Below are 17,737 nucleotides of genomic sequence, written 5' to 3'. Positions count from 1 at the left end.
AGGAAGTTTCTAACTGAGCCAATGACAAATTAGCTGAGGTTTATGTAAGTGCTATTTTCCCACAGGTCTATTCCACCCACTTTTATTAATGACAGAGATTTTTAAAGATCAGAAAATCCTACCTATTGTGCATACAAATATTCTCACGAGTGCTTAAAGAGATAATAAAAAATGTTAAAGTGATAAAATTAAAGTTTTTATTTAACTGCCATTCCAAAATAAACATGTAAACCTGTTCTCCATGTTTAGTGTAAACTTGAAGAACAAAAAAAAAGTGAATTATCAAATGATCTTATATAGAATGAGACATTTAGATATAATGGTATGGTTTAAAACATGAGAAAATAACTTTTGAAATGCACAAAATAAAGGAAAGTTCATCGCTTAATATTTTTACAATTTCCCAGGCATAACAGATACATGGATCTGAAGTTCAAAGATAAAAGCAAAGTGTCTGTCAGTTTATGAAGGAACCACCTCTATAGGTAAGTAATCGGCATATATTAGTGAAGGGCTTCAAGAGTGACCCTCAAAATCCAATAATCACCTAGGGGACTGTTCTTAGCTTCCACAGTCTCAGAAAGCAAATGATATCATTTGGTCTTCTAGGTATCACCCATTACCAGGTAAGCCAACTTATCGTTTTACAATGGGAAAACTATACATTGATAAGGCAAATGATAAACTATGAAAGATATTAGCCTTTCTAAAATACCTGTTTCTTCTATGAGTGTTCATCTTATAGTAAGGGAAAAGGTGTTTGAAAGAGAAGAGGGTGCATAGTACCAAGGAAAATTCTGAGGAAAATATAGGAAATATTTCTTTGTTCAGAAACACACGTATCTTTATTATATTATAAAACAGTGAGTGAGTACATATTTGACCATTCAAATTATACACGTTATTAATTCAATCAACAAATACTTATTGAGGACCAATTTGTGTTATCCTCGCCCTGGCCACTGAAATGCCAATGGACAAATCAGGCCTGTGGAATTTACATTTTAATGCGGAAGGCAAATAGTGAACAAAGACATAAGCAAATTAATTCTATAGTGTCTTAGAGAGATTAAAAACTATTGAAAAATATTTAGAGCAGAGTGAGAGGAGGTCTGAGGTACAGGATGGGTGGGGGGAAAAGAGTCACAACCATAAACAGAGTGGTCAGTCAGGCTCAGTGAGAGAGTGTTGTCCGAGCGAACCCTGGGGAGGCACGGGAAGCAGCCGTGAGACTAACTAACTGGTGGGTGTCCGGGCAGAAGGAAGATGGAGGGACACGCAGAAGGCGGGAGTGTGGCTGCAGGACGTGCAGAACAAGGGGCAAGGAGGCCAGCAGGGCTGGAGAGGAGTGAGGCAAGGGAAAAAGCGGTGGGAGATGACTTGCGGAGGCCAAAGGAGGCCAGATTGTACAGGTGTCTAGGCCATTGCAAATAACTGCCTTTCATTCTCTCTGAAATGAGGAACTTCTGACAGTTTTGAGGAAAGAAGTAGTGGGATCTAACTCGGAGCACAGTCTGTGCTGAGAACAGATTCTAGAGACCAAAGGTAGAAATAAGGAGACCAGTTAGGAGGCTATTTCAATGACCCAGGAGAAATATGACGGCAGCTTGAACTGGGGTGCTGACAATGGCAATAGCAAGAGAGGGTATAATTCTGGATAAATATCGAAGGCAACGCTGAGTGTTTTCTGGAAGAAGGGAAGTCAGGTATAAGAGAAAAGGATATACGTTGTGGGTAAAATTGCAACATTTCCAGAATCTCCCACCTGGCCTCAGTGCATCTCCGTATCAATAGGCTATTCCAAGGGGTGGAGAGGAGCAGTCCATCTCCGCATCAACAGGGGATTACATGGGGGAGCGAGGGCATGTCTGGGCCGGAGAGGTTGGGTGGGTCTTTTTTTGCAGCCAGGTCATGAGAGACTCGAGCGGGCAGAGGGGAGCGACTGCTTGTAGGCAATAAATGGGTTCCCCCCAGTTTATTTCTCCCTTTGACTGATTTCAGTTTCAAAGGTAATTCCCCTGGGCTGGGAATATATTTTCCCCTCAGAGCTACATGTTTTTGGCTTGATCAACTGTAAGTATGGAGTTAGCATCTAGTAAGATGGAAAGGTGCATATGGAACAGGTTTTGAGGGGGAAAAAATCAGTTTCTTAACACTTCAGGAAGCATTACACTGCCTTTTCTAATATGTGCAAAGATGTGCACAAATACGGAAATGTAATGAACTACAATTCAGTTCATATTGTTTTAGGATCTGCAGGACATCCTAGTGGAGACTCCGGATAGGCATTTGGGTGAATAACTCTCAAGTTAAAGGTGAAAAATAAATTTGAAAGAGGATTTAAAGTTTATACCAGAATGGATGATATTACCAAGAGAATGAGTGCAAACAGAGGAGAGGAGAGGAGACAGCTAAGGACTGAGCCCTCCATCACTTCTTAAAGAAATCAGAGAGAACAGGAAGACCCAGCAAAAGACACTGAGGAATGGCCAGGGAAGAATGAGGGGAATCAAGAATGCGGTGTTATGACAGCCAAGCAAAGAAAGTACATCAAGAAAAAGGAAGTCATCAGCTCTGTCAAATGTTCTAATTGATAAGCTAAGTTAAATGCAGACAGAGTATTAAGCATGGGATTTAGCATCGTGGAGATTTTTGGTGACTTTTATGTAAGTAATTTCAGTGAAATAATTGGGGGCAAAAGCCTTATTGGAGCAGGTTTCAGAGAATTAGCAGACAGGAGTTGGAGACAGGGTAGTAATGAAAACTCGTCTATGGCATTTGGTTGCAGAGGGGAACAAAGAAATGGGTGAGTAGCAGACAGTGGCAGTGGTGTAGAGGGCTCTCTGAAATTTGTAAATTAATGACATTGCATGCTAACAAAGATGACAGAATACAGAACAAAAGAATTGGTGATAAATGGGAGAAAGAAAGAAGTAATGGAGTAATGTCTTTGAGTAAGTGTGAAGAGATGGGATCCAGTGCACAAGCAGAAGTCTGCCATTGGATAATTCAACAGAAAGATAAGGGAAGGCAGAAGATGTGGGTGTGGGTGCAGGTAGGTAGGTACATGTGGTGGCAGGCATCTATGGAAGTTTTCTTTTTAATCATTTCAAATTTCTTAGGGAAGCAGGAAGCAAGTCAACTTCCTGCAAAAAGTGAGTGTCAGGAAGGATGTGCTGGAGGTTTGAGGAGAGAAAACAGGTGTGCAGTAGTCATCTACAGAGAATGACTGGACTAGACTGTTGCAGCATGATGAACTTGCAACATTCAAGGCCCACCTGAGGTATGTGGTCATGAATTACATGAGATCAGACAGTGTAGTTACAGGCCCTTCAGCCACAGTCAGTTGCATCAATGCAGCACACACTAAAGAGTTAGTCACAGAGGGCTGTGGTTTCAACAAGCAAGTAAATGGGGTGAAAAAAAAGCAAAGAGGTTGAGAGTAGACAGGGAGTAATTATAATAATTGACACAAAGTTCTAATGAATATTTTCAGGGTTGTTTCTTGAGGTTACAGGTTATTCTCTTAACTGAAAAGAAAAAGTATTAAAAATTCTGTGATTTAGACACATCAAAAGAATAACCCATGGAAATTATCCCATGGGGGAAAATATTTGAAGAAATATGAAGTTAGAGTGCTTAATATGTTTTAATTCATTTTGTTCCATTTAATAGAAGAAAACATAGTTTCATAGTAGTTATGATTCAATTACAACATACTTCTAAAAAACACTAATGTAAAGAAGCATATAGTATATCTCGAATTCAAATTCATTGTGTAAAACTTCTATTACTTAAATAGCCACTAACTACATGTGGTTATTTAAATGTAAGTTAATTAAAATTAATAATCAGTTTCTCAGTTTCAATAACCACATTTCTAGGGCTCACAGGTAGCTTGACTTATTAGATAGCATAGATATAGAACATTTCTATCATTGTAGAAAGTTCTATTGGACATACCAATATAGAACGCCAATACAGAGAAGTTAGGGCATCTGTTCAAGATCATACAAATAAATAACAGCAGGACATAGGTGCCCTGGTTCTTAATTCAATGTTCTTCCTACAACTGCCTCTCAATACCCACAATCTAATAATTAATACTGACTTTAAAGAGTCTCATCAAAATAATTTAAAAAATACAAAGCTCATATGCAACTTTCCTCAAAAACATAATTCCTCAAATGCAAGGTGTTTTCAAAAATGCCTGACTTCAGTTCTATGTTTGAAAAACTAATAAGTGTTAATAAGTAACTTTAAAAGTCTCATCCTCAGTGTATTAGCATTTTCAATGGATTTTCCCAAATAATATCAATTAAAATGTTTCTTTCTTATTACTTCAGGAAGCATTATATTGCTGATTTCTTAATATTATAAGTGCAAAGATGCATACCAGTACAAAAACAAGACAATCTATAACCCTTAAAATTACTCCTTAAGTGACTTCTTTTAGTTTAGTAACAGATCAGCAGAAACTATGTGGCTGCAATTATACAATCACACAATTGTAATTACTGAGAAAAGGAAAGTAAATAGTCTTTAATAATTATGAAATAGTGAAATTGAGGTGGCCCTTTTACATACTCATGGTTGAGTGATACACCTGCTCATTTGTCCACCTCTGGCTAACTAGAAAAACTAGGTACAGGGCTGGGTCAATTAAAGCCACCTGTTACCTTAATGCAGGCAGTAGAGTCAGACCAAGCTGGACTCCACAGAACAAATGCCAAAGCCAGGCTGAGTAGATGACAACTGGGAGGGTTGTAGGAGGCAGATTCAGTAGAAATAGAGGTGGCAATATGACGAGTGGGCTTAACAAACATTCGGCCACCAATCTTAACAAAGTCGTGCCTGCAGCTAGAAAATGACTTTGAACTATATTGTCTTTATTTCTCTTTCTGGTTTTGTACCATGAGTAAAATGCATATTAGTTTTTTATAGGCAGAATTTTTACATTTTTTATACCATATGCCCACACAGAGATAATATAAACATAAGAATTATAATAAAAAATTCTTCCCAGTCATAAATGTGATCAGCAGTGACAGGGAGCCTTCTATATGATATGACTAAGCCATGCCTTTGAATGTTCGTTATCCTGGCCAATTTCAAAGTGATGTATCAGAATATAGAAATACACTAGAGGGCTTTCTCTCAAGCCATATTTTATATCTTTATTAAAACTTTAATTTTCCTCCAGTATAATATGTTTTAAGGTATTTCTAAAATCTTTGCAGGTATATGGGATTTGTTTGATTTCATAGCATATCATCAATACACCAAACATTTCCGTGAGTTGTGCTGGACAGGATCAAGGAAGATTGTAACCTCATGGTCTTGCTTTCATAGAGATCAAATAGGTCTGGTGCCAATTCCAACGTGAGAAGAAGAGGGGAAGTGTTCCCCATCTCTACAAGCAATGCTCCGGATACCAGCTGGGGGTCCTACAACTCAATTCTGACACTATCTCCTGGAGATAGCATCGGATCCCGCAGGCTGAGGGCTCAGTCCTGCAAGACTCCCCACCCTCCAAACTGGCTATGACTCTGAGGTCCTCAAGTTGCTCCTCGTTGGGTTCAATTTCCTAGAGTGATTCTCAGAACTGACAAAAACATTTACTTATTAGGTCACTAGTTTATTGTAAAAGGATATAACTCATGAACAGCCAGATGGAAGAGATGCAAAGGGCAAGGTGTAGGGACAGGGCAAGGAGCTTCCACGGCCTCTCTAGGCACACCACTCTCCCATGGGTTCACCACCCAGAAGTTCTCGGAACTCTGTCCTTTTGGGGTTTCATGAAGGCTTCATTACACAGACATGATTGATTAAACCACTGGCCACTGATGACTGAACTCAATCCCCCAAACACTCTGCCCTCTCCAGAGGTGGGAGGATGCGACTGAAATTTCCAGCCCTCTGGTCACATGGTTGGCTCCACCGGCAACGAGTCCCAATCTTAGGTGAGTTACGAAGCTCACCTCATTAACATAACAGAAGACACCTGTGTCGCTCTGGACACCAAGGCTATTTCAAGAGTTTTAGGAGCTCTGTGCCAGAAACCAAGGATGAAGACCAAATACATATTTCTTATGATAAGTCACAATACCACCGAGGTTATAATTTGAGTCATTTGAATCTTTTTGATGGGTCATGCTATTTCAGTACATGTATTTAGAAGACAACAAAATGATGGGATTTTTTTTAGTATTTTCAAATGTACATACCTGGGAAGGAACGTTTTTGGGAGGCTCTATTCGAATGCTTGGATCCCACTCCCCTGGAGGGAGAACAGTGACCTGATCCAGAAACTCATCAATTCCCGATACCAAGTCATTACGGTCTTTAGCTTTGTAAGCAACATCATGAAATACCTATGAAAGGAAAAGACATATCATTTATAGATAAAAAAAATTATAAAATCTTAATGTGCTCAGTGTTTTCATTTCCTTGTTATCTTATATGTGATTATAATAATTTGAAGAAATAGGTAGCTCTAAAGAATTTTTTAATGTAAAATATTATTATTTTGTTTATTCTATGAATACACAGTAATACATATTTTTCTTAGAATGTCAGGATAAATGTTGAAATTTCCAAAGGCAAGAATTAGAGAAAGGGAAAGGAGGATGAAAAGAAGCTCATTAAAGTAGAATTAAAGATTCAAGTTTGGCAAAGCTTATTTATGCGTGGGTAAATCAAACTTTCTAAAAGATGCCCTTGCTGAAAAATAGAGATAAAAATTTCTAGAACATATTAGAAATGTTAGCAATCTTTATAACTGGGCATACATAAACTAATTAAAAATGTCAATTTGGTTCAATTTTTAAATAATAAGGTTATAAATATAAACAAAAAGGTTAAATAATAAGGTTATAAATTAGTATTTTCTGGATGTATATCATATACATACAGGGCAGAAAATATATTTCCATTCAAAGTATGTTACATTTGCATGTGCACACACAGCGTGGTACTCACTTAGGCTATTGACAGACACGTGGGTCTTCTAGACACATGGTAGGATTGCATTCCTTGCCTCCTTTGATACTGGGATTAGGTGTGTTCTATTTAGGTGTATATATGTCACTTTCAAATGGAAGTTATGAGTGCCAGTGTGTGACTCATTGCCTTTTGTCTGCCAAAGTGAGTAACTGAGAAAATGGGTTGAGATGGAACTTAAATAATCCTGGGTTCCTGAATGACTATAGTGACCAGAATCCCTCTGCCAGTTTGTGATGGACACATGACATGATAGAAATAAATCCTTGTAGGCACTGAGATTTTAATTGGTCATTCTGCAGCATAAGGCAGTCTCACCAACTAACATCCAGAGGAATGATATACTTAATTTAAATGGGAAAAGTTAAAGATAAATGGGAAAAATTAATGTATCCTAACATAATAAAAATATTCTGAAACTTTCTGTATCTCACATAATATGAAGTGGAACAGAAAAATAAAGGGCCTATACAGCCCGGCCCATTACTTCCCTGACCCTACTGCCCACTGTTCTCTCCCTTTTTCCCTCCTGCTAAGACACTGTTGTCTTCTTTGCTGATCCCCAGATATTCCAGGCACACTCCTGTCTCAAAGTTTATATCTTCATGTAATGTCCTAGTCTTAGATGCAGAAACGTATTGTAACATGAAACATATGTGCATGTAAGTGACAATACTTACACTGTGGAATACAAACTGTGGTGCCATTTATTTTTCAATACTATAAATTTGCACATATTAATGAATATGGAGACACTGAAAGCACAGCTACAGTGAATGTCCGCTCATAGAGAATTCTGCCAGAAGGCTTGTGTTCCTCACGGGGCCTCACTCTGCCGTCTTCGCCGAGATTTCCTCACTAGAATGTTTTGAGTAGTGAGTGCCCTCTCAATATATATGTCCGCCTGAACCTCAGAAGGTGACCTTCCTGGAAATCAGAGTCTTTGCAGATGTAATTAAGGTAAGGATCTCAAGAGGAGATCTTCCTGGGAGGGGTGGGCCCTCAATCCAATGATGAGTGCCCTCATCAGAGACAGAACAGGAGACAGAGGGGCAGGGTTGAGGTCCATGTGCAGATGGAGGCAGAGATTGGAATTTTGCTGCCACAAAAGCCAAGGAATGCCAGGAGTCACCAGAAGTTGGAGAGATAAGGAAAGATTCTTCTCTAAAGGCCTCAGAAAGAGTATGGCCCTGTTGACACCTGGACTTCATACTTCTGGACCCCAAAATATGAGAAAGTAAGCTACTCTTGTTTCAGCCATCTTATTTATGGTAATTTTTTATGGCAGTCACAGGAAACATATACTCACTAAGTTGGCTCTTTCTGAGACTGATGAAAAAAATGTTTTTCTTCTAGATTTTGGTTTCCTGTTTATAAATATCAATAACTGATTCACATAAAACCATAAAACATAATTTGAACAGATAGCATTTATACTGAAACCCAAACACAAGCTCAACTTTTCAGATTTCATTAACTTAGGAAAATTTACATACAAATAATACAAAGGTGTTGGGGAATTCAAGAAACCAGTTAAATAATAGTATGTTTTATGTTCTTATTTTTATGACCTTATATTTTTGAGACATACACCTCTTTGCAAAGGTGATGAAAGCTTTTCTCAGTCAAAAAAAAATACATAGAAATTTTTTCTGTAGAAAAATTTATGTGCTGTATCAAAGAGATGACAGGCCCCTTGAAATCCACCTACCACTCCTCTAATGGTTCAAAGATTCCCTAGTTAAGAACATTCAGGCAACTGTAAAAAGAGTTGATAAATGTTTGCATGGCTTTTGGTGTCATGTATGCTATTCAAATAAATTGCCATTGTTTTTTCTTGAGACCTTAAAATTATTTTGCCTCAAACAAAATTTGCAGTGTCACTCACTTTGGCAGTATATATAAGGAGAATAATAGTAAATTTACTTTAAATGTCATTAAATATGGAATTTTCTTTAGAATATGAGGTTTTAAAGTATTTTTTTCATATGTGTGAATTTATTATGCCTTTTGAGAAAATTTTTCCAAAGGAAATTTTATAGTTGAAGCATAGAAGAAGGGTATGCAATATGGAGAACTCTGATTCACAGCAAATTGTCATGAATATAGGAACTCCAGAAGTTTGGTATACTTAGTGGGGGACAATGTTCCCAATGAACTTGAATAAATACCTCATCTGTCATTAGGGTTGCAATTGATCTGCCAATCTCATGGTACTGTTGACCCTTTCCCAGAGGTCCCAGAAGAATAAACAAAAATCTGTAATTAAGAAGACAAAAAACAAATGTTTCAAGGCAGAAAAATAAAAATAATTTCAGAATACAGAATCACTCATCTCAAAGAAATTATTAAAGATGGAGATTTTGACTATTTTTCATAGTCTACTATTATTTTGAAACATTTCTAATGATTGACTCATGCTTAAGATCCTTGAGCAAAGGGAATCTGTGGTTATTTTGATCTCAGTGTTTCCCCCATTTAGTTACCTGAAAATGAGGGGTTAATGTTTTACTGATTCCAATGCTGGAGGAATAAAAATACAGATGCACTGTGATATTTCAACTAAATAAGGTTGAAAGTCTGGCAAACTCATTATCACAACTGGAGCTTTTGAAGAAATCAATATGTGCTCTTACTATGAAGGATTGGTCATTGTGCTGTCTATGCAAAGGTCGCTGTTGCAGAGAAATTGTGAAAATTTTAAAACGCCCTATATTCTGCAATATAATTTAATGGTATTACAGTATTAAATGATTTATGCTCTTAAATATGAAAATTAGCTTTCTAAGGTATATTGAAATAGGTATTATAATCTTACCCTTCATTTAGTTGTAAACTTTAAAGACGGTACATGTTTTTACATGAAGCATATACTATACTGTCTTAGGTCTTGTATTAATTTTTTTTTCAGGTGTAATTGAATCCAAGTCAATTTCCTATATACAGAAATGTCTACTATACATTTAAAATTGGAATAGTTTAATGTGGTGGTAGATGCTTATCAACTATAATGCCTTTAAGAAATTTCCTAACCTATACACATCTTGCTATTTTTCAGGTTTCCCTTCCATGAGCTATTTATAACTCCTAAAAGATTATTTTCTGACATTTTTACTATGTGCTGCTGTTATATTCATAGTGTGCCCTTTTGTCCTCCTAAGAATGGATAATTAGGAACCCTGAGTGGCTTTCTTTATTCTATTTGTCTAACTAATCTTCTTCCATTTTTCACCTTTCCTAACTAAATAGTCTTTTTCATCTCTCCTTAGGCAGTGGCTCTACGTGCCCCTAATTTTTCCTCTATTGTTCTCTACCCATATTTTGCTCTACAGTATGAAATGAGGTCAACTAAACCTTGACAGCTTTGAAAGTGAGGGTATGTGACCCCATTATGGCTTTTTTCTACTTGTGGGAATTTTTCTTTTCTTTCCTTTGAAATACAGGAACTATCATTGTCATAAATAGCCATCATTTTCTCCAAATTCATCAAATACCTTCCTAAATGGTAGAACAAAAAATTCACTGCTTGGAAGACTGGAAGGAATTTTAAACTACTAAAATAATACCTCTACAATTAGTAAGGTCAACATCTTAAGTCTGAGAATACAAATTCCCAGAAACTCTGAATAGGTCACAGGCAGTGTATAGAAAAAATAAAGCCTTAATCATACAGTCAGGTGCCATGTCAGTGTGCTCAGCCTATCCTTCTTTTTAAATAAAACTTGGTATTGGAAATCACAGCAGCCTTCCATCAGGGAGAACAGATACTTCTTTCCATAATCTGAATGGTAACCAGGTTCCTGCCACAGATTCACGCATAGTTGTTCCAACACTGACCTCAATTCCAGTCTGCTGAACACTTATGAAATGAGGCCCCTCCCACCTGAACTATTCCACATTTTTGGAATATCTTATCCATAATCAGAGCACAGAGAGATATAATCTGCTATTCTAAGTTAAGAACAAAGGTCCATAGAGGAAATATATCCTACAAACCCAGTTGCATAGCACCTGAACTTTTCATCATTTTAACTTGGCTAAAGCATTCGATGTTGGGAAGAGGAGCCATACTAACAGCATCTGAAAGAGCTACAGCATCAAACAAAGGGCACCAGTCACACGGGGATGGGGCCTTATATAGATAAATCTTGCCATAGGAATAGAATTCAGACTAAATACTGTCTGTATACAGCAATCACATTTGATGAAAGAAAACAAGGTCCTTGGGATGAATTGCTAGGAACCTAATGGGCTAAAGTCAATGTTCTTTTTTTTTCTCCTCAGTTTTGCCTGTGGACTGTCTTAAATCTGTAAGACAGAGATAAATGATAAACAACATAATTTAGTTTGCATTATCCCTAAGTTGTTAATGTTTATGTACAGTTAAATGAAAAAGAAGTTCAGGTGATCAAATTAGATTTGTACTTTGGATTTGAATTGACCATAGTGCCCTGACACTACTACCATAGATTCTTCAGTCTCTATGCACAGGCAGCATGTGGTGCCTGGGATTGAAACATAGCACATCAGAGACAGCAGGAACGATCCTGATACTTTGTACTCGGAAGTCCTACTCACTCAAGCAGAAGCCAAGCCTTGGAAACAGACCTTCTTGAGTGCGACCACACTAATACACAGGATCCTCTTTAGCCCACCGTCTAATGCATTCTTTGAGAAAAGCCGAACACTTTTTTATCACTTTTTGCTAAAATTGTAAGAAAGAATTCACGTGGTTATGTAGACCAGGGTTTTCAGAGAGGAGGAGCATTGCTAAAAGGAAACATGGAAGTTTGAGGGTAAGGAGGAAAAGTAGAATACTTTTTAAAGCACTTTACCCCTCCTTCACAAAAAGAAGGAAAAATAGTTCTGTGCAATATGCATTAGTGTCCAGAAAAAAAAACTCCCAAAGGAAATCATACTTACTCCCCTTTTGTTCCCACCAACAAAAACAATGGTTTAAGAAAAACGCCAAAGATACTCTAATACTTTGTACCTCGTTGGGATTGGGACTTCAGCTAGTCCTTGAAGCAAAACAGCTGGAGACAACCTGACAAACGCAACTACAGTCCTGTCCAAGAACTCCAGTTCTCCCACTAAGATGTTTGAAGCTTCCGCACCTGGAGGAATCTTTTTCATAAAATGCAGATCAACCTGAGAGCATCACAAAGTAAAAGAAGATAAATCAAAACTGGGAAACTTTGTTCAATCATACCCTCACACAGTGCTTCATGCATGGTAATCCATCAATAAATATAGCTTAAATAAATATAGCTTTTATATAGTCTAAGCAAATTTTAAAGATAGTTAAACATCTCATTTGCCCTCTAATCATAGTAATTTTTCTTATATATTTTTCTAATTTGTTACCAATAAGCTGAATACTCTAGTTGCTCTCTTCAATATTTTTAAAAGAAGCTTCTTTAGCATCAGCAATCTTGAAATTTTGGGGAAGAAAAGAGTATGTGCTGAATTAAATGAATGTACTTTAGACATAATTTGATTCGCATTTGCCAGTAGATTTACGTATTTTTAAACTACATTATCTTGATTTTGTACATAATACATTTCGATCAATTAATATTCAGTATGTATGTATTTCAAAAGAAATATAATCCTGTTTCTTCTTACAGTATAAATTATGATTTTAGTCTTCAATTTTTATTCTAGCTATTCTATATCCTTCACATTCTATATTTGGCCAAATCATTCTTTAACTTTAATTCCTCATCAGAAAATTTCAATATGGCAGAGTGAAAAAAAGCAAGAATAAGAGCATTAACATTTGGAGCTGCTGAAGAGCCATAATTGAATTACTGATATGAAATGTCTGTGATTGAAATGAATGCATACAAAACAAAAAGCGATTAATAACAAGAAGAAATGCTTAAGAGTCAAAGGTGAAGTCTGAAACATGAGTGTAAAATATTCTTAAGAGTAACTATCAAATTTTATGTACACGGCCTTACTGAGAAGCAAGTGGTGACTTTAAAGTGATTTTACAAGGCCTATTTCTTGTTTCTAATTCACTTGAGTAGCTTTTCATAGAAATCTTTTTGTAGGGAGAATAAGAAAAAAAGTTTATCTGATCTAGTAATCGGTTTTATGCTCTCATCCTAATGAAATGAGGGTCTAAGATCAAAGTGGCAGTTGCCGACAGAGAAAGAAATACTCTGAAAAATATAGGTGAGCCTGAGATTTTTTTAGGTCAGTCTTTCTTTTGCAAGTGTAACGATTTGAGAATATTTTGTCCAAGAAGTTTAACGTGAAAAATATTAAAATTTTTAGGAGTAGTACCATAGGAAGTCCACAGCCCGCCTTTAGTTACTACATTAAATATGCTGCTTTCTGAAATCAAGACCTCAGCTATTTAGGTTTATAACTAGTTAATTTTCTTCAAGATGGGGGTGCCACAAAACATAAAATCTATTATATGGAGTATATATTTTATCATAAGGATTAAATATAAAAATTATCTGCAGTACTCTACTAGAAGTGTCAAATAGAACCAATATTCTTTTTCAAAGAAAAATAAAAAATGGATTAGAAAAGCAAAACTGCCTACAAAAAAATTATGACAATATTGTAAATTCCAAAGTTTTTACCTATACACTTCCAAATATAAATTTGTAATCTCATAAAACATATACAATAGGACTTTATATGGTAAATATTTTCCTTTTAGAGACGCTAACCTTTTAATTTACAGATACAAAACTTTTTATCTTAATAATACAAGCTTGGATTTTATGGGAATTATTACCATATTTTTTGTAATTATTTTTCTAGCTAGGGGAAATATAAACATTGAAAATGCTTTAAATTAGTAATGCTTTCAAATTTCACTATAATGCATAAATTCTCAAGACAGGAATAAAAGATTGCCTATACATTACTATCCCTGTGAGAAAAAAATCTTCCTAAGTCTTTCAGAGCCTAAAAGAGTAAACAAGTTTTTCCCCTAGTGGAAATAACAATTATACAAAGTTAATAAACCAAAACAAAACTTAAAATGACAAAATAGCTTTTTATGATAATCTACAATTGATAAATAATATGAGTTATATTAATAATACCTGTCATAATTTTAATGAGAAATTTAAATTCTACATGGAATACATTCTATACGCATGTTTATTGCTTGATAAATGCCATAACCTTAATTATTGAAGCTGGTGTCTCAGGCAGGTGGCAATTATACAAATAACTGCTTTAAGACGCAATTTAATTATATCAAGGAAGACCCAGTATGCTAAAATAGTTCAATTTTAAAAAAGGAAAATATGGTCCTTACATATGATTCTTGCACTAATTACATAATACCTAATCTATCATTGATTAATATTTGTTATTTTAAAACAGCATAAATGTACAGAATTTAATTTCAGGATTAGTCAATTTATCTTTTGATTTAAAATATAATAAGTTGTAGTTAAATAACATATATCTGGTATAGCCATTACATTATATTATTCTTGGAGTAGTCATATGTTTTGGGGTAACAGATTATATAACACATTATCTAATTATATTATTGTATTATACAATTACATACTATACAACATTTTTGTATTTGCAGTAATACTCAATTGATAAGTAACCTTATTTGGAAATCTACCTTTTAATATAACAAAAAAAATCACACTTAAGGACCATAATTTATTCTTTTATAGAATTACAAATACCTAAAATATCTCTGAGGAACTAGGTTGAATTATATCCCCAAAATAATCCTCCAGTGGACACAAGACACTTGGAATGAACATAAAGAAATTCTGAAATGTTCTGGTCCTCTGAATAGGACCTTGAAGAATAAAGCGATACTCTTACAGATCTGAATTTATACTCATGCTTTGGGCTCTCCAGGCCTTTACACTAAGAAGGGAAAGATACTTTATTCTGGGCAATTGGTCCTTAAGTTGTGGGTGAGAAACAGTTATTTCTCTAGGGAACAGAGTTAGGCAGATGATCATGGTGGAACTGGAAGTGTCTGGACAAGATATACACTGAGATGTGGAAGAAATACAGACGGGAATTTAAGGAGACAGTTTAAGTCTTAAGCCCATTATAGAAAGTACAACAAAATCAATAGGGAGTCTCTAGGGAGAAATGGTGTTGTGACACTAACCAGCCTGCGATCCTGAGCAGCTCTCTCAACCTCTCTGGGGTTCAGCTTTCTCACCTTCTAAAGGAGGAGATTTCTAGGTTTCCTACAGTTCTGGGATTTAATAATTCAACTCTTTGTAATGTGTTTCACATACTGAAGATAGATGCAGAACAGAGTTCTTTCTACGTAGAAAATACTGTGAAGCTTCTTTGGGCCATGAAATAAAAGAAACATGACCTATATTAGGAAATACTAAAATAGCTAGCTTCTATATGTAAGTTTGAAAAACAAAAAGAAAGAGACAGAGTGTTTTGACACATCTGCTTTTCAAAGGCATTTTAGGAAGCACAAAACTGACAACTCAGCTTACATTAATAAACATTCCTTAAATGAGTAAGTTTGATAGACCTATCCATCAGAAGGGTTGATTGTATGGAGATTGAATGGAGATAGAATCTATGATTAAGTCACACAAAATGAAAACTTTTTTTCCTTAACATTTCAAAATTCTACTGGGGTTTGTAATCTATATTTTAAACTTAAAATACTTAAATGGACAGAGTACCCTGAAGACTAGCTAAGCTCTGATAAATTCACTACCAAACTGAAATCATTATGCTAAAAATCCTAAACTCATGTACCTGCAAAATCTGGCACTAAAATTTGTTTCTACAATGATAGGTCATGTTTGTTCTTTCGAAAGCCTATTACTCTGCCATCCCAAGTTATAAAGTAAGAACTGTTACTTGGTGTTTCATAAAAATGCCAGAACTAAAGGCTTAAATGATTTTGAATCTCACAGGATTTATTCAACATATACATCCCAAGCACTGTTCAAGGAATTAGAGATCCAGTGGAGACCGAAACATACTAAGTTCTGGTCTAGTATTTATTTTTGACACTATGATTTTACTATGTAGTAATAATAGTAGCCACCTTTCATTCAACACATACTACATGCCCAGCACTGTGCTGGGCTCTCATGCTCCATTATCTCATTTAATCTTCACAAAAAATATTATAAATAGATATTATAATTCTCATTTTACAAATGAGGAAGCTGAGGTTCAGAAAACTCCAAGATCAGAGAGCTTATAAACTGTGGGTGAGGATTCAAGAATTCATGCTCTTTCTTTCAGGGCTCCACGCCACAGACAAGGGGCGGGAGTATAGATGGTTGGCGCTGAGTAGAGAGCTCTAGAAATTTAACTTGCCTACCAAAAGTTGAAATGGACCAGTTATTGGAAACGCAATAAGGAAGAAAAGGTAAGGACAGTTATTTTTCACTCTTCTATAGTTCTAATTGAGGAACCTGAAGATAAGACTACTGTCTCCAACTGGCAATATTCATTTTCTTTCAAATGTGATGAAGCATTTTTGAAGGCTGCAAAGATAGGTCAGACACCTAGAAGTGAAATGATATGGAAATATAAAATTTAGCGTCAAGGGTTATATCCTTTAAAAAAAGTTAAAAGCTAATTCATTTGAAAGTACCTGATTGATTATCAGTTTTTGAAAATGTTAAATATGCCCTTGTTATGCTGCTAATGCCTGTGCAAATATGTAAGCCACTTCTTATGTCATTGTTTTTAAGACATTGTTTTGAATGAAGAAATCATAAATTAAATATATGGTAGTTTGCAACAATTTTCTTTCAACTGGCAGATGAATGAAGATGTAATGTTTTAAAAAGATTTTTTTGGAGTGGCAAATGGATAGATTTGAACTGGTTTAATATTTGAATCACATGCCTCCATACAGTGAAATGAGCTTGGAGCCACTGAAGAAACAGCCCAAGTATGCCCTCACCTCTCTCTCTTGCTGGTGTGGAGGTCCTTTGTCATGCCTTTGTTTCATGCCACATGGACTAGTGTGCCCCTTTTGTTGGCCTCCCAGTCCCTGCACGCATAATTAACAGACTTAAGCTGGTACGCCATGCTCCCAGGGGAGACTCCACCAGGCACCCAAGGGAGAGCATGCACACAGAGGCCTAGACCACTTAGGCATCGGCAGGGGGATTCGGACACAGCAACAAGGAGCTGACTATCACTCTTCTCAAATCAGGCAACTTCCCCTACTCTACCTCCCATCCCCACCTCCACCCGCTGTGACAATCATTGCCAGTAATAACTGCTTTATGAAAAAAAGAAAAGGAATCACTCTGAGTTACTACTATTTCAGCCACTCAGATAAAGAGAATTGTTGACCCCCTTTATTTTTGGTCAATATTGAAACTCCTCTGTCCTGTTTAAGTGTTAGTTTGCCACCACCTATAATAGTGCATATAAAATGTCAGGGATTCACTAACTAAAGTTACATTATTTTTACAGAGACATCATTTTCTTAGAATACAATCAAGTAAATGATGGCATATAAACTGTCTCCAGTTAGATGTGCCCTCAACAGAGTCAATCTTTATTATGTTTTTATTCAAAACTCTACTCTTACTGTCCTTGCATTTCCTTAACACTAATACCTTTCTCTGAATTGACAGTGAAACTTTATGTGATTTGCTTTTCCACAAATAGAGGAAAACTGATTTTGAAAAAAAGCTAACAAAAGTTTTAAACAACAAACTTCTGTTAAATTCTCTGTGAAGTCATTATTGTTTTTACTAGAAGAGACATATTA

General features: G+C 35.9%; 1 protein-coding gene across 8 annotated transcripts in view; it reads right to left on the bottom strand.

Moving 5' to 3' along the window:
- Positions 1-17,737, bottom strand: part of SLC4A10 (solute carrier family 4 member 10) — a 262,310-nt gene that overhangs the window by 72,791 nt on the left and 171,782 nt on the right. For 4 of the 8 annotated variants that reach the window (XM_036996105.2, XM_036996103.2, XM_036996106.2 and 1 more), the window contains exons 8-11: positions 16,916-17,005; positions 11,996-12,153; positions 9,174-9,261; positions 6,228-6,374 (exon numbers count right to left, since the gene is read on the bottom strand). In XM_036996105.2, the coding sequence (XP_036852000.1) occupies positions 6,228-6,374; positions 9,174-9,261; positions 11,996-12,153; positions 16,916-17,005 (483 nt within the window). The remainder of the gene's footprint in view (positions 1-6,227; positions 6,375-9,173; positions 9,262-11,995; positions 12,154-16,915; positions 17,006-17,737) is intronic. The other 4 variants (XM_036996108.2, XM_036996107.2, XM_036996109.2 and 1 more) reach the window with 1 other exon arrangement.

The sequence above is a fragment of the Manis javanica genome, chromosome 7 (genome assembly GCF_040802235.1).
Source record: "Manis javanica isolate MJ-LG chromosome 7, MJ_LKY, whole genome shotgun sequence".
Lineage (NCBI taxonomy): Eukaryota > Metazoa > Chordata > Mammalia > Pholidota > Manidae > Manis > Manis javanica.
Note: the sequence above shows the minus strand (reverse complement) of the source record. Positions and strands in the feature narration are given on the sequence as shown.